General features: G+C 39.5%; 1 protein-coding gene across 10 annotated transcripts in view; it reads right to left on the bottom strand.

Annotated features, from left to right (window-relative positions):
- Window positions 1–18,380, bottom strand: part of LOC124170770 (myeloid leukemia factor-like) — a 130,893-nt gene that overhangs the window by 93,653 nt on the left and 18,860 nt on the right. For all 10 annotated transcript variants that reach the window (XR_006867584.1, XR_006867582.1, XR_006867581.1 and 7 more), the window contains exon 3: window positions 445–531. Coding sequence is in view for 6 of the 10 variants with exons in the window: in XM_046549712.1 (XP_046405668.1) it covers window positions 445–531 (87 nt within the window). In the remaining 4 variants the exon portion in view is untranslated. The remainder of the gene's footprint in view (window positions 1–444; window positions 532–18,380) is intronic.

Raw genomic sequence — 18,380 nt, 5'->3', positions numbered from 1 at the left:
ATGTAGTAAAAATGAGATCCTTAACATTCCCCTAAAATATCAATTATTAATCTCAAAAAAAATATTTTGGGCGGATCCAGGTTAACATTTGAACCAAATTCATGCAATAAGAAAGGACTTAATTTTATTCCTAAAAAATACACAATGCAGCACTTCAAAAAACAATAAAAATGACTCTGTGTAAAAAGAGTATAAAATAGGTAAGAATAGTTATAATTCTCACAAAATTCTCATGAAGCCTAACAGAAAATCAATCACAGAATAGCATATGAAAGTACAGCAAAATATATTAACATGCCTATTAACCTCTAAAGCCTTCACTGACAATAAAGAAAGGAAAATTTGTAAAAGATACAATAAAACAAACATGCAAGAATACAATCCGAGGCAAAGATTTATAATTTTTGGCAATATGTACAATGACTTCAATGAAAACATACGAACCAGGGGGCGACCATCAGGACCAGTTGACATGGACATGAGTGTGCTCGAAGAGTATGAATGGGATATGGTATCACCACCCATCAGACTCTAAAAAAGAATAATGTGGACAAGAATATTACAAGCTGTATGGCGACTATGTTTTCATATCAAGAATTTACCACAAATGTAATAATTGCAGAAGACTCGCTACTACGAAGTTCATAGAACCAAAAATATTCAGATTAGTATTAACGCACTTTGCAAGAACATCCCTTTTCTAATACATTGAAAAATACACCCCATTTTTATGAAATAACCATCAAATAATGCACACTTTTACTAGATTTTAATGCTATAGAGTTCTTAATTATAATTATAAGTTCTGAATAATTCAAGGCTACTGATATGATTGGCGATCAAATAATGTGCCATGAAATACATTCCCAAGTATGATGGCTGATGGGAATATCATGTGCTTCATCATTCTTCATCATCAGTCAAAATTTTCAGTATCCGCAAATTTGATTCCTTAGGATATTTGCTCCATTACAGTGGAACCTCATTAAAGCGAGTACAGGATATTGCAACACCTCTGCCATTATGAGACATAGCCGAAGCAAAGTCGATTGACCCTATGAGTAGCATGCAAAAAAATTCTTTTTTATGACGCCCTTTTGGTGTTGACACTCGCCATAGCGAGTTTCCATCTCCAGAAAACCTTCACCAAGAGTCTCTAACACCTGTCATTGATGGCAATCTGTTAGAAATGAAGTTAACATGGAGTTCTCAGTTTCAAATTCATGAGGTAAACTATCCTTTGATAAATAAGAAATTCATTTTGGTGAAAATATTGTAGCATTAACATTCGCTAACGCTAGATCTTCTTTTGTTCCTCGGGTGGCAGAAAGCAGTCGGCAGCATAGCCGCACTTCAGTGAGTTGCATGAATAGAGAGCATTTTAAGTGGTCAAAAAATGCAAAACATGTCCAAGCAAGAAAATGAAAACAATGGAGCAATACGAGGGGGGCATAATTAATGTACCTTCCCATTCGCTCTTCACAATTAAAAAAAAACAAAGAGTGTGTGAGTAGGCGTGCCGTGGTGCAGGAGGGCAAACACTCTGAAAAGCTGGTGCCTGAGCAATGGAGAACATGAAGAGTTTGAAGATGCTTTGTTCGGGTGGTTTTGCCCACTTTAATCTATGGGAACTCCTGAGAAAGGGATAATGCTTAAGGCTTAAGTGAAGAATATCAGTGATAGATTGAGAATCGAGAACTTCATGTGTTCGGAAGATTGGTTCATTCATTCATTCATTTTATTTGCCAAGAGATCAATTACATCAATGTGCATTGACATACGGCACGTCAAGAAAATTGCTCATGTCCAATAATTACATGATATAAAAATACCTTAATTATATATACAATGAGATAATGCACTCATTCAACTCCCAAGTACTCATAAACGGAATAAAATTGGTTTTTAAGTAGAAAATCCCTTACTTTTCCTCTAAAAACACCGATAGTTTGGATTTCCTTCAATCCAGAGGGCAATCTGTTGTACAATTTTATACCCATATATTCCAGACCCAAGGAAACCCCTTTGGTTCTAGCGTGTGGTGTATGGAAATTGTCCTTGCCTCTAGTGCCATGATTATGAGTATTTGAGTTTTTAACAAAGGTGAAATAATTGCATTTTACACAGGTAACTAAGGCTAATACATACATACATGGAAGAGGAAGGAATGGAGGAAGGAAAGGAAAGAGGAAAGGAGGAGGAAAGGAAAGGAGGAAGGAAAGAGCAAGGAATAATGCATACATACATGGAAGAGGAGGTTACATTAATTTAAAGCACAAAAGCGCTATCTCCATTCATAATTGCTGGTGATGCCTGCGGTGTAAACCAGAAGCTGTGGAAGAAAGGTTTCCTATCTTACAAGGAGAAGTCGCCAAAGTGATGTTCAGGATCTGGATGCGGATGTTATTTTCTAAAACTATATGGGTAAGGTAGAAAAAGTGTCACGGCTTTCTTCCACATAGGGCCGGGTTCGAGAGATATTCGCATGTAAAGATTTCGCGCAGCGTGACATCCCTTGAGTAAGCACTCTCTCTCAACTGCGGTCGTGGCGGTCCGGTCTAGGGCGTTAGTCCCCTAACCTGTAGTTGGTATCCCAGGTTCCAGTCCCAGTGTCGGCAATATTTTTTCTCTCTTCTAATTTTTGAAATCATTGTAACATTTTATCCCCATTCGTTTTATGTGGTTACTTCGCGATTTTTTAAATTTAATGTCAATTTATGGATTTTAAACGAAACTCCGAATTTTGCCTTACCACGCGAATTAGGGGATGTATATTATGACTTACCCGCAAATTTCCGGGGAATTTGATCATCATGTGCACCGATGCACACCTCTGCCTCACACAATTAACCTATTGTACATCTATTCATGAATCCTTCCCCAGTTTTTTATGCATGTGCCTCCACTTTCAATGTCTTTTTTCCAATTCTGAAGCACCGGTATTTTCCGGCTTCAACGTTTTTTATTCAAAATATCATTTCCACTAGGCATTCCCTCCATTAGATTTTCTTTACAGTCCACCCACTGTCTTCCCAACAAATCTCGACCTTTGCAACAGAATGTCCTTCCACTCACCATGCCTCCCTTATGACTTGCCATCTAGCGTCCTTCGAAGACTTCCGTCCCTTCCGTCTCCATCCACCGCTGGCCCCTGATAATCCCTGAATGAGGTGCCGAGGCCCAATTGTGTGAAAATGGGTGCGAAAGGTAAACAAAGAAGACCTCAAAAACGGCTTGAGTAAGCGGCTGGAAAGCAGGATCATTGTACTGCATGGGTAGGAGGGGAAACTGGCCAGGGTCAGTAACTAAATGTGGGGATAGGCAATGGTGTTTATTTTTTGAGAAGAAAGACTTTAGATTACGAATATACAAAGAGGCTGTGGGAGCAATGGCTAGGGCGAGGATGATCATATTCCCCGGAAATTTGCGGGTAAGTCATAATATACATCCCCTAATTCGCATGGTAAGGCGAAATTCGGAGTTTCCTTTAAAATCCATAAATTGATATTAAATTTAAAAAATCGCGAAGTAACTAAACAAAACGAATGGGGATAAAATGTAACAGCGATGTCAAAAATTAGAAGAGAGAAAAAATATTGCCGACACTGGGATTCGAACCCGGGGTACCAACTACAGGTTAGGGGTCTAACACCCAAGACCACACCGCCACGACCGCAGTTGAGAGATTGCGCTAACTCAAGGGATGTCATGCTGCACGAAATCTTTACATGTGAATATCTCTCAAACCCGGGCCTATGTGGAAGAAAGCCGTGACACTTTTTCTACCTTACCTATATAGTTTTAGAAAATAACATCCGCATCCAGATCCTGAACATCACTTTGGCGATGTCTCCTTGTTAGCAGAATATCTTATGAAGTATTCCCCGCATTATAAAGCACAGACGAAACGGGACTCTTTTACAACCTACTCCCCGACTAAACCCTTGCCGTATGGGGTGTTTCTAGCAATGGTGTTTCTAGCAATGATGCTTCTAACAGGAGCTTCTAATGCACGGTTAGCAATGACACATTTGAAAATCTAATGCAGTGCTTTGAATTTATTTAATTTAAAAAATTCTGCATTCTTTTTATGTTTCGCAGTCATTATTGAGAGAGTTAAATCAATCAATTTACACTGGTACAGTGGCGGATAAAATTAACGCAAAGCTCATTGGCGTCTGAAAGCAGCCAGTTCAGTAACTACTTGTCTTCCAAAATTTTGCCCTCGTAATGCTCTCGTACAGCTGGGAATTTTAAAAGCTATATGCCCCTTATACCGGGAAATAATCACATCCGTTGGATTATGACAACGCCAAAAAGATCCAGTTGCGAATTTTTCCCCATATTCTCCAAAGTGTGCTTCACTCACGACTCACCTAGAATGGAGTTTACTCTCGTTGGGACAACTGTGGACACAACCGACACATTGGGCATTGAGACTGCCTCAGAGCACAATCGCTCTGGTGGTGTAGTGGGTAAATTATCATGCAACGAATCTAAGGTTCCACTGATCAAGTACCAGTGACAGATGATTAGATACTGTACATGCACTGTGGAGATTTTTCTGATCTTAAAACTTCGAAATACCTTTCAGAAGGCCCAGAGGATATTGCACGACTACTGAATTCTTACGCACTTATTTATTGTCGAAATTCAACTCCTTTATTGCATAATCATTTGAGCAGCTGACTGAGAAGTGAATTTTGACTACCTTTTCCACGTCGTCACAGAGTAGGGATATACAGAGAGGATAAAACGGCTGAAGGCAGTAATCAGCTCATTGCACAATTCACCATGTTCTAAATAAGGAAACGTGGCTTGAGTTGCAATCATTCGCGCTTGGCGTGGAGTGTTGTTGCACAAATTTTTTTTTATTCCTCCACTCTTCCATGCTTTCACGTAGCGTGCTAGTGTTTTAAAGAAACGTGGAAAATAAACGAAGTGGAAAATAAGACGAGAAGAAAAGGTTTTGCTTGGTGTTCAGCCATTGACTGCAAAAACAATGCGGGCATGACGGAAGCAAAGTTGAGTCTCTTCAGTTTCCCTAAAGACCCTGTGAGGTAAGTAATTTCATATTTTTTCTGAGTTACATTGCTGATTGAAGAAACTAAACTTATATTCGAGTATTATTTTGCATGTGAAATGAAATTATCGAAAAAGTTTAATAAGAATTTGTGGTGTTGGCACAGGTCCAAGGAATGGGTGATAAGATGTCGTCGGTCGGATTTAGAATACAAGACTGTCAGTTATTTACATAATAACTGCCAAATTTGTAGTGTCCACTTTGAAGGGGTTATGTTCTGAAATTTTTTTGAAAAAAACTGACTGCATAGCCATGTGGTACCCAGTATCTTTGATGTGCCAAATCCTCCACCGACTGTGGCGAGCCAAAGGAAGCCACCAAAGCCAAGAGAATGTGTAGTAACTGGAGCAGAGGTTATAAAAGGTAAGTTGCAATGGATTTTTCCATTTATTTACGTTACAAAATGTTATTTATTCGGACGAACAACGTTCAGACTGGTGAAACAATGCTTCTGTTTCCTCTACCGATGTGAAATGATCATATTATTTTGTATTGGATTATATCCTAAAACTGCATAAGTAACAGTAATCGATGGGTGCATTATAATTCGTCAATATTACATTGTTTTAATCTGTTTTTAATTGGCTGCAAGTTTCTACCATTCAAGGACCGTTAAAGTAAACTGTGCATCAGTTAGGTTATTCTGGCATTGTGGATACAGTTGGAAAGCGCTTTTATTGAAGGATTTTTCACGTATTTGAAGCGGCAATTCATAAAAGTTAGTATAAGTTGTGCCATAATGGGCACTTTCTCAATCCCTCCGAGATCTCAATCCCTCTGAGACTCAATCCCTCTGAGACTTAATCCCTCTGAGACTTCATCACGAGGAGACGATTCGCGAGCGCCTGAGTACCACTCTCGCGAAAGCGCCAGAGTAAGTCGTGCCTGCCTGATCCACGTGTGCCGCTGATCCTAGCGTCCTGTGAAGTGCTCACAATTTATAGTGAATTCACCAACGGTGTCGGCCTCTTTACGCCATGTGTGAACTTCAATTACTTTCCGCCACCACCTAGCCAATTGTAAGGTGAAACGTCAGTGTGAAACCTGTTTCCCCTCCTCTGCCTACACCTCCCCTCTCACGCCTGCTTCGAGCGCGGCCGCTATCCTGTAAGCGAGCGGGCCAGCTCTCTCTGCTACTGACCTCAGACAAGGAAAGAACTCCTCGTGCCCGGCATCTTCCCAACAGCAAGAGTACATTAACCTCAGGCAATTTAGTATTTTATGTATTGTGCTCCTAAAGCTTACTTTGGTTATTAAATCTATTAATACTGTTGGAAATCAACCTTATTGTTTGTTATTTTTTTCACTCCTAACCGCCTATTTCTCGTCAATTCATTCTCGCGACGTGTGTGCATTGCAAAATGGTGCCGTGACCAGGATTTTGGTTGAATTGACAGGTGGTTTAATTAATGGAGTGTCATTTCTTGTATTCTTTAAGTTGTCTGGGCACTGATTTCCACTATATTCTCTTAAATGGTTTACTTGTCTTTCACTGCACCTTGATCGAGGCATTTTCTGCTATTGCTATCGTATGTGTTACTGATTTGCTTAGTTTTTTCACTGTCTTCTCTGGTGTGCATATTCTTAAGTCACTTGTTTTCGTATTTACTGTGTTTTCTAAGAGTGTCGTGACATCGACTCAGGCCTTGTGGTGTGACTTTTTTAGGGTCTCTTGCTCTGATAATTATTTCCTCGCATCAGTGTTTGTGTGCTCTGTAGATTACTGCGTTTATGTCTCAAAATCCAGAAAACCCCTACGCGGTAGAGTATCTCACCACGTCGTCAGACCGGCGTGATCGTCTTAATGCTCGCCAAACTTCCTTGAATGCTGTAGAGTCAAATGTAGGCTCAGCTAACTCTCTCGAGCAACACGAATCCATAGTCAACATGGATAACGCGGATGATCTGCGTGTGGTACGTCAATTGATTGACGAAATTCCTACTTCGTCAAGTTCGTCTTCTAGTGTATGGTTTAGTTTTATTTGTAAAACCTCAGAAAGTTTGTTTTTCTTACACTTGAATATGTATTTTTGCTGGATACGATATAAAAAAGAAAATATTTAACTCGTGAGTAAGATACAGTGGAACCTCCTTAAAGCGAGTATGGGCTATTGCGACACCCCCGCTGTTACGAGAGTTAGCCGAGGCACCGTCAATAGACCCTGTAATGAGCATGTTAAAAATTTTCGTTTTTACGAGGCCCTTTAGGAGCCTCCACTCGCCATAGCGAGGGTTTCCATCGACGGAGAACCTTCTCCAAGAGTCCCTAATCTCTGTAATTTCTTGCAATCTGTTAGAAATGAAGTTAACATGGAATGTACAGTCTCAAATTCATGCAGTAAACTGGCGTTCGATAAATAAGTAGTTCATTTTGGTGAAAATATTGCGGAATTAACATTCGCTAATGCTTGATCTTCTGTTGTTCCTCAGGCTGCAGAAAGCAGTGGGCAGCGTACCCGCACGTCCGTGAGTTGCGTGAATAGAAAGCATTTGATGGCAGACACCATGGCCAAAAACACCAAACACGTCTAAGCAAGAAAATAAAAATGATAGAGTAATATGAGAGTGGCGTAATTAATTTATCATCCTAATCGCTCTTCGCAATAAAAAAACAAAAGCACCCAAGGAATGCTGACCATGAAGAGCTTGAAGGAGCTTTGTTCAGGTGGTTCGGCCCTCTTCAATCTGCGAGAACGTCATAGAAAGTGGCTGTGCCTAAGCCTAACGCAGAGTATTTCAGGGATAAATTGCGAATCGAGAACGTTAAGAATACGGAAGGTTGGTTATACTGATTCAAACCACCACAGTGTTATCTCCTGCCATAATTGCTGGCGATGCCTGCTATGTTAACCCGAAGTCGTGGAAGAAAACATACATACAGCAAACATACGGTTGGAATACCGGAGAAACTGTCGTCACAAAGAAAATCCACGCGGTGGAACCCAGAAACATGGAGACATCATCGAGACAACGCCGCGGAAAACTACGCATCAACTATCTTAAGAATTATTCCCCGCGCGTTATAACATAGACGAAATGGAACTCTTTTACAACCTACTCCCCGACAAAACCCTTGCAGTACAAAGTATTTCTTGCAATGATGCTTCTAGAGTTAAGTAGTGCGCTTTAGTGATAGTGTAGGGTGTATGATACAATGATACTCAGCGTGAATTGTTCGGATGGACGTATTTATTCTCTGTTGCGGTTACAAGTAATAGTCACAATCACAATGTACTATTCACAATGGTGAATTATTTGCGTCAGTGGTTGGAGTCGTAGTGGCGCTCTCTTCTGACACCCGGGCGGCCGAGCCTGGTGGCCGCTGGAAGAACTCTCAGAACAACTGACTCTCGTTTGGCGCCGCCACAGATGGCATATGTGAAGAGCTGATGCTGCGCTTTGAGTTTATTTATTTTAAAAATTCTGCATTCCTTTGTCATGTTTCTCAGTCATTACTGAGAATTTTAAATCAATAAATTCCAACTCGTAAGATTTTTTGGCCTTATGGTCCATCAGATGCGTATGCCTTTCAGTTTCTTTGCCGAAAATAATACCCATGTGAGTAATATTTGTCGCAGTTTCTGCATCTTGCTTTTGTTTTATGTAAGTGACATCAGCATAATACCGGCGTGATATTTTTTCGTGAAATAATATCATGTTAATATCTTTTCTTATATTATCAATTTTAATTCAAACCATTTATATTGCAGTGCCGTGGTAAAATTATTGTCAGTCTATTATTTCAAATACGTTGCGAGCGTATCATTCAAAAAGAGATTTTTTTAACAACGCCAATTTAGTCACATAATTTTGCATTCTTAGCAAGCTTTTTACCGTAGATAATGAAGACATTACATTATATGGTAGATAAAGTCTTCCAATTGGCCTTAAGGCAGGATAGTTTTACAACCTTCCACCATTTTCGTCTGCATAAACAAATGCAATACGTGATTTCACTTCACTGCCGCTTAACGTGCAGGAACAATTAACATACACCAATGGAACTATTTGAGGCATTAAACAACCGCAATACAGTTTCATCAGTTACTTTTTGAATTTTCAGTGGAAAATGCTAAAATAATAGAATGATCACGTACATGCACTAATTAAGTACATAGAGAAATGGCTTTGTTGGTTGTACATTGGCATAATGATTAATAAAAAATTAAACTTTGTTTTTCCACAGAATATATTTATAATTACACGACCATGGTTTCGACGCTCCGCGTCATTCTCAAGCGACAAGTACAGTGGTTCAACATCCTTAAACACCTTAAAAAAGAACTTAACGTAATAAAAAGAATAGCCATCAATAATGGTTACAAAAATGAATTGATTGATAAACTTTATTGGGAAAAATACAAAAAATTGCGATAAAAACCATCTACAGGACCCCTCCACCAAGGGATAGTGCAGATAAATGGGGGAAATTTCTTTACTTAGGAAATTTGTCCCTCCTTACCACAAAGTCTCTCCCAAGGAACGACATCAGACATGCGTTTTATAACAACTACAATTTAAAGAGTTTTTTCTCCAGACCCAAGGATGTGATCCCAGAATTGGAAAAGAGTGGTGTTTACAGACTTAAGTGTGAATGTTCCGCTGTGTACATTGGACAAACTGGCCATAAACTCAAGGAAAGACTGAAAGAGCACTTTGCCTGTTTAAACATAATAAAACAAACTCTAACTTTGCAAACCACTTGCTAGACACAGGCCACAACAGTGATTTTTCTTTAGAAATTTTGCATCGTGAAGCTAAAGGCCCTAGGCTGGACGCTCTTGAACAAGTGGAAATTTTAAAATCCGTGAAATCAAATTGTGATATTGTTAATGTTTCCTGCTCTCCTCTCCTCAACCTCTCCCTCCTCCATTAACCCCATACCTCACACATCATGGGTTCCCCTTCCCCCCTCCCTATCCTTCAACCCTAACCCTCACCTCCGCTGATGCTACTTGGGAAAATTTGCATTCTGCTAATGGCCTTTTGTATTCTTCCCGCTCTCCCCTACATCTCCCTCTTTTGCCCACCTTTCACTACAGTTAGTCAGCTTGCATGCATCAGCTCTACCTACCTCCCCATCCTCCCACTCCCCCTTGGTTTTACGACCAGGGGAAGACCCATCCCCCCTTCCCCTTCCACCCTCCTAACCCCCCCCCCCCTAAGTCTACAGTCACCCCCCCACTCGCTCTGGCTATATGTAAGGTGTTTAAGGATGTTGAACCACTGTACTTGTCGCTTGAGAATGACGCGGAGCGTCGAAACCATGGTCGTGTAATTGTAAATATATTCTGCGGAAAAACAAAGTTTAATTTTTTTTTATTTTATTCATCATGAGTAAGTTCCACTCAGTAATGCCTCAAACCATCAACGGCATAATGATTGACAAAGCAATGCTGTGCATGATTTTTATTCACCACAGCGCTTATAAATTGTTTGCATTGTTAATTGTTTTTTAAGTAAGGAAATTTAGTGATGCAAAAAACATCGCCTTTTGTCTGAATTTATGCTTACGTTGATCGGATATAAATTTCTGTCGCCGCACCACTCCTGTTCCTGTATAACTGTTTACAATAGGTATATTGGCTATTATTTGCTCCACCTCCGGGAAAGCGACAATTCGCTATAGCAAGTGTTTATTTGAGCACCGTGGGGTGTCGTTTTATCGAGTTTGCACTGTAGTTCCCATGTGGATTAAATGCCTTTGCTTTTATTTGTTGTGATTTCTTTTGCCTTGAGATAACTAAGTATTCAACTGCTGTGGATTACAAACTGTGATCAGTGAGAGATATAATTATAGATGGTAACTGATTAATAGCACTTTAGTATAAATTAGTGATGGGTCGATGCCAAAAGTTTATCGATTCCGATCCCGATTCCGATTCTGACATTTCGATTCCGATTCTACCGATACCGATTCCATCGATTCTGATGCTATAGGCTCCAAGAAAAATATCACTTTATTCCAGGCAACAAGAAAACCACTTAAAAAAATATTACTCTGTGAAAGAGTCAGTTGACAAAAGCATCTTTCATATCATCACTATGTAATTAAAATATAATAGCTAAATTTCAAAACAGAACATACCTGAAAAGTGTTGTTACATGATAGGTATTACTTTAGAATATTAGCACTCATGTTTAAATTTAAAATAAAAGTATTGATAATATCTTAACATTATCAATAATGTCTCACAAATTTAGTCTCCTTTTACAGACTTTAAATTTTTGCTGAGAAAGCAAAGCATCTTCACACTGTCAGGATAAAGCCTGTTGCATTTTACTTCACATATTTTTCCTGCAGAACTAAATATCTTTCACTGAACACAGTGGATGGCGGAATGGCAAGAAACCTCTTCGCTAATACTTTCAGCCTTGGTTAGGAGATACAAGTCTTCCAGTATTTCCCAGGGAAGGAATTTGGTGATGCATTCATCTCTGATAAATAAGCTTCCACTTCAGCTTCAACAGTGTTTGCTATGGTGACTTTGGGTACTTTTCCAAATGCATCACTGTATCTTGACCATATACCTGTAACAGGCTCCTGAGTCTACATTTGCTCCTTCGGAATATAATAGGGATTTCCAAGTAGCACTTTTTGATCTCGAGTCGAGTTGAAAATTACTCGCAAGTATCAAGTCGAGTCGAGTATGATAATTTCTGAACCAGTCAATACAGCAATGCGTACTACAATATATTATACTCCAATTTTCTATGATGAATGTCTAGCCTAATGTAAGAAGGAAAATATAATGAGGATCATTGATGGCTATTGTCAGAAGTAGGATATGAATGAAAATTAATGTGTCTTCAACAGTTCCATAGGGACAATTGAAATTAATTAACCCCAAGTATTATGTCGACCATATATACGTATCGAAACTACAAGGGAGAGCCCTGAGTATAGTAATTTTCACAGCTATAATAAAGATTACATACTACGTATATGAATCATGTAATATTTGGCCCTTTTAAATTTTCAAGCAGAAAGACCAATTATTCTACATGCTCAGCCAGCAGGCTTTGACGTCTCCATGTTACAGTATTGCTGCCTACAGAAAATTGCCTTTTGCTACACACTTGTGTGACCGGGCAAGTACTTTCCTACCAAATTTGCATGATTTCGGAGACTTCGGAATTTTTATTAAAAATCATATCAACGATTTTTTTGGATCTTGAATCTTCATGGAATTCAAGTGGACGAAGTGAACAAACTATAGAACTAAACTTTAGTTTTGTAGAGCCAAAAAAATTCTGTACTTCTCACGTCATTTAATAAACCTTAAAATCTCTTGCTTTTTTTAAGTTCAAGAAAGAAACTAAACGCTACAAATGAATATCACATCGGACGGACGTAGTAATACAAAAGGCAAAAAGAGCCTTGTGGTGTGAAAACTCCTCCTTCCGCGCGACTCACCTCGGCGAAGGTGGAAAGGGAGAAAGGGTATTGGTTGTTGCCTTTCTCGAAAACAGTTCATTTTTCTCTCTTAAGCATGCTGACTTAATCTCTTCACTTTACTTCAATACCCGAGCCATATTTATTATGCGTGGATGGTTCCAAAAAATATCCAATCCTTAGTATTTTCACTCGAGTAATGCGCTAAATGGTCTAGTCGATCTATACATAATCCTTTTTAACATCCTCAGCTTAGTGTTTTAAGTCAATAAAGACGATTATCCATGCTTTTAATGACGATTTTCAAGAATGTTTTTAAAAACTTCAAAAAATCTGCCTCAGCTACTGAGCCTCAGCGTTCCGCGGTGTGTAGCTCAGCCTTGACGCGCGATTGAAAAATCGCTCTTATTTCCTTCGTCGCAAACTTTTTTTCCAAGATTTTTAATTAGTACTCTTTAGAAATCTCTACTTTATATTGTGATTCAAATTTTCCGAGCTATATTCTTCGTAAACGAAAGATAATGTCTACTTTATGTCAAATTTCACGTGATAAACGGGTCGGCCATTTTGCGTAGTAAAAGCAGACAGATGAGAGCCAAAATCTTCAAAAGTCATTTAAAGTATAGGCAAAGCAGGTCGAAGGAATATTGTGTTTTTTATTCCATAAAACTCATACTAACTCAAAACCACCTGGAAAAATTCAAAGATTTTTTTAGGATAAACGATACCTCGCGTGGCATTGAAAAATTGGCCATGTTTGGGCCACTGTATCTCACTGAAGGGTCGTATTTATGTAAAATAGCATATAAATTTATATCTGGTACTGATTTATGAGTATTAACGCTAAGTAAGTCTCTATCCCCAAAAAGGTCACTTTGGACTTTATTCCAGCTTTTTCCGATTTCGGACCAGTGTGCGCCGGGTAGGAAGACGATCGGCCGCCCCGGCTGGCGTAAAGGTATTCGGCACCCACTTCAACAACTATAGTGTATTCGGCAAGCTGAAACTACCAGGCCAAGGCATTAGAATGACTTATCGGCTTTAAAAACTGCATTATTACATGAGTTTCATGATAGCGCTTCCTGTCGGCAGATTGCTGGACATACTAGCCTCGAAAGCTCTGTAACCTTAACTACTCGACTCGACTCGAATTTTCGAGCACTCGCGCATCCCAAGATAAGTGTTTCCTTATTACGATTACGTGGCGCGAAAATTCGAATGACTGTTGGAAACGCGGTCGTATATAAATTTGTGGTTTGAAGTACTACTGGAATCGGAATCGATTTTTCACTTTGGCAAGTACTCGTTTTCGATTCCGGTTCTTGGTCGAGAATCGAGGAATCGAACCGACCCATCACTAGTATAAATCCATAAGTACTATGGACTGTGAGCATTAGCCTCTCTCTTGTTTATTTCATTGCTTCAAAAGTTTGCACGAAGTTTCCTAAGCTACCTAAAAGTGAGGGAATAATATGATGGAACCTTATATGTATGATGTGTCCTTAATGACTAAAGCTGCTGAATAACATGCTTGTGTGAGTGAAATGTAAATACCTTAATTAATTAATTAATCTTTGAGATGAACAGTTAACACTGGTATTTTGTGGAATGTGTATGATTAAATAAGAACTAATGCACGCTCATGAGCCCTCTATGAATTCTTTATCTGTGTGTTTATAGATGCTGAACAACCACCAAAGGGTAATGACGATATCATGCTAGTCAGTGTGGATGATCTGCCAGGATCCAGCCCCAGTGATGACGACAGTGGTACCATCAGCAAGTTAAAGAAAGTCATCAATAGGTAGAGGGTTGAAATAAATCGGTTTAAGAAGAAGAATGAAGATTTGATGGACAAGGTGAAGGTTTTAACGGAAGAGAATACATTGGAGTCTATCTGTGACAGGTATTTGCCCAAGAAAATGAAGGATTTGTGATGATGTTTAAGAAGGGAAAGAAATCTTCATCTGGCAAAAACAATAAGGTAAAGTCCATGTCTTTGGGACTTTATTTTTTGAGCCCAAAGGCATATTCTTATGTAAGTCACTTCGTTCAACTACCTTCACCGAGGACTCTTCACCGAATTCTAAGCCATCTCCTGGTAACCACGGGTATTTCTGACTGAGTTATGAAAAATGTGCACATGAAGATTAATATGACGGGTGATTTATCCAAACATTGTGTATTGTGCATTGTGAGATGTCGTTAAAGCCTCATTTGTATAATAACATCAGTAAAGATGAATTCATAGGTGTTGTTGACATGGGGGAAGGTAATAGAGGTGCCACCATTGCCAATGCAGTGTTAGTTTTAATGGTTAGAGGTATTCATGTTAACTGGAAGCAAGCTATAGGGTATTTCCTAGAGATGGGTCGAATAGCAGATTTCTCGAACTCGAATATCGAATTCAAATATTAAATCACCGCTCGAATATTCGAATACCTCAAATACTAAACGATAAATGCTGGAATGTTTGACTCGGTTGCCTATGCAGCAGGCAACATAAGATTTTGTGGAGTAATTTTGATTTCCTTTACAGGATTCGAACAGGAATTTAGCTGATTAGTGGAATATTTTAATTTTATGGAAACATATGGGCATATAATTAATTCAACTAACATCGCTTTACCCCCACTCCTGTTGCCAAGTGCTAGCTAACAATCTGAGGTATTTTGTAAAATACAGGCTCTTCTCCACCGGATTTTCTTCAATTATTTTCAGTCCATCTTTGGGAGTTCTCACGAGATAAGAAGATGAATTCGAATTGCTATCAGGGAGAAACCAAATATCCCTTCGTCTGGGACTGTAAAAATAGAGATTTATAGCACAGCTCATAAATTGTAACTTGATATATGTTTTCGGAAAAAAATACCGCATCAACTTCCGAGAAGCTCTGCTGCTCATATCGAGTCTTGCCAGAATGCTAAGTCTCCATAGTATTTTACATTGATTTCCTCGCATAAAATGCTTAAATAAAGTCAGAAATGCATCGCGTTTGGTCTTATTCTTTGTTAAATTACGTGCTCATACTAATATTTCAATCAAATAAAGGTGTAATATCAATTGCCGAAAGTCATTGTTAGACACCTTTTGGGCCAATTGGTGATTCATGCAGCAGTTGACCTCTAGAAACTGGGAACTTTGAAGCAGGTAGGCTGAAAAAGGTCAGAGGGTGAGAAAAGGGGGGGGTGCGAAACATATTTCTTTTGTTCTCGTGTAACTTGATGTTTTTTTCGAAGCTAAGGTCTTTGTAATTTGTGTTTCAGAGTCTCATAGGATTGGCGGCGTCGGAAACGGATTCATTCCGAGCCGATCGGGAATCTATCCTATGCTCGTCTTCCGTGTGTTTCACACATACTATCGGAATGCGTTCCGCTTTTGGTACGACGTCAGCAGTGATCCGTCAACGGGAAACGAGAAAACGTCACCATTTTCAAGAGACAAGTAAACAGCGAAAATAACCTCCCGCAAGGTTTGACACTTCACAAGGGAGGCGAAAGGTATATACGGGCATAAATAAGTGCTAATTGATACATTGTCACATAATTGACGTTGTTGCCGGGTAAAATTATTTTAGAATTGTTTGTCTGTAGTTTTTTTAACGTAATACCCTGTCGTTTTGAGCAAATTACAGGAATGAAGGAAAACTTTGAACGAGTTTGTTCTGCCATTCTCGTGAGAGCATAGTTGATTGTTCTTAGGAACTAAACTGCAGGTAGTTGCGATATCCATCATTTTTTCTAACAACATATGGTTTACTTCCTCAATTGTTTAACCAAATTGTCATATTTTCATTCAGTATCTCAATTAAATATGAATATTGACCATCATAAATGATGTTATGGCCTTCGTGATATGCCGTAAACGTCTTACAAATTTTCCGTGAAAGTGGAGGTAAGCGGGAAGGAAATACAGCGATAAAATTAGGTTGAATAGTGTCCATTATTAGTAATGGCTCGAGTGATGTATGTTTAAATAATGCAAAATAATTTTGTTAGATTTATCTGTTTTGCACGTACTCGGTTATTTTTATAATACCATTTTATTTGGTACGAAAATGACAAACAGTTCCTATCGTTGCACCTTTAAATACATCTTCTAAATTATATTTCAGTGTGCGATAATTCAACATAGAAAAAAAATAACCGCTTCAAACGGGAATTGAACCCCTAGCCTTTGCCTCGCATCCTCCTGCCTTTGTCGAAATTTGTGGACTATATATGACAAAATGGTGCGAGGGTGCTTCCATATAGTTGTTACCGTGGCTATTCCCGTTATGCTTGAACTAATATTTCATATTAAAACGTATATTTAGAATGTACACCATGGAATCAACTGCATTAGGTACATAACCACGTCTAATTTCGATGTAACTACGATGCCAAGTCACGCACACAATCATATCAAATTAGACAAATTGTTATACTTCCAAACCCACAGACACGTAATCAATGCATTATGCTACCTACATATTTGTAAGTCATTACGCCATGCATTCCAACTTGTTTCACGTTCTTTTTGCCAAATTACTCGTCCAAATAACAATGCAAACGAGCTTGCACCGACAGTGATACAGCCTGCGCATTTATTGCCTAATTCACACGAGAATTAAAGTCACTTACACCTATATAATTCCATCAGAATATCGTCATATATCAGCACTCATGAAATAAAGTGGTATTATTTTATCAGAGCCAAATCCTAAATAAAAAACAGCATTATAATATATCTCCACTCGCAACCAGAATGAGTTTCCGTCACCTCAAGCCCACTCGACTTCTATCCGAGCGGAAAGCCGGCCTTGAGTCCATAGGAAGCCAGTCTGAAACGCATGGATTGCCTGGCCGATAGTAAGTGACGTAGAATCCGTGTCAAGTCTCCCAATCCGCTCGGAAAGGGAGACTCTGAAACACCCCCATATTCCCTGCGCGAGCTGGGACCTTTTTTTTATTTCGGAGAAGAGGAAAGCCTCAGAGGGGGGGCTAGTGCTGAATGGAGGGGGATAGCGGATCTTGGGAAATGTGCTAATGTAACTATCCCACCGTACTCATGCAGCAGTTGACCTCCAGAAATGGGGAATTTCGAAGCAGGTAGCCAGAAAAAGGTCAGTGGGTTAGAAAAGAGGGGCGTGAGAAACGTCTTTATTGTTCTCATGTAACTTGATATTTTTTTCGAAGCTAAGGTCCTCATAATACGATCCCTGCGCGAGCGAGGAGCTTTTGTTTGATTTCGGGGAAGAGGAGAGCGTCAGAGAGGGTGAGGCGAGTGCTGAATGGAGGGGGATAGCAGATCGTGGGAAATGCGCCAATGTTACTATCCCACGGCACTGAGTTTCTCCCTAAGGTAGTTTCATCTCCTGGAAAGGATTCCAACTAAGTACCTGTCCTTATTATTATAAATGACACATGGTAAACACATCGTCTCATTTATACAAAACCTGCGCGAGCTGTGGCCTTTTGTTTGATTTCGAAGGGGAGGAAAGCGTCGGAGGAGGGGCCTAGGGCTAGGGAAGCGGATTTTGGGAATTGTGCTACGTAGTTACTATCCCACGGCACTGAGGTTCTCCTGATGGGGGACACCTGGGATTTTCGGATTTTTTTCACCCGGATCAATTTAGGTTCCCCACGTCAAACTCTTTTCACCGCTCTAACCCGCGAATTTGATGTAGTTCGTCAGCTTGCCTAAAACAGCGCTGCATGCACTAAACGACTAGAGCTCTCCCCATTTTTCCGAGTCAACTACCAACGACGTGCGAGCGACAGTGTATGACGCAAAATTCAATGTATTCGAGGTATTCGAGACGGTACCTTTGGCATAACTATTCGAGATCTCGAATATCGAATACTTTTTAGTATTCGAGGTATTCGAGTATTCGCGGATACTATTCGCACATCTCTAGTT

The sequence above is a fragment of the Ischnura elegans genome, chromosome X (genome assembly GCF_921293095.1).
Source record: "Ischnura elegans chromosome X, ioIscEleg1.1, whole genome shotgun sequence".
NCBI lineage: Eukaryota > Metazoa > Arthropoda > Insecta > Odonata > Coenagrionidae > Ischnura > Ischnura elegans.
Note: the sequence above shows the minus strand (reverse complement) of the source record. Positions and strands in the feature narration are given on the sequence as shown.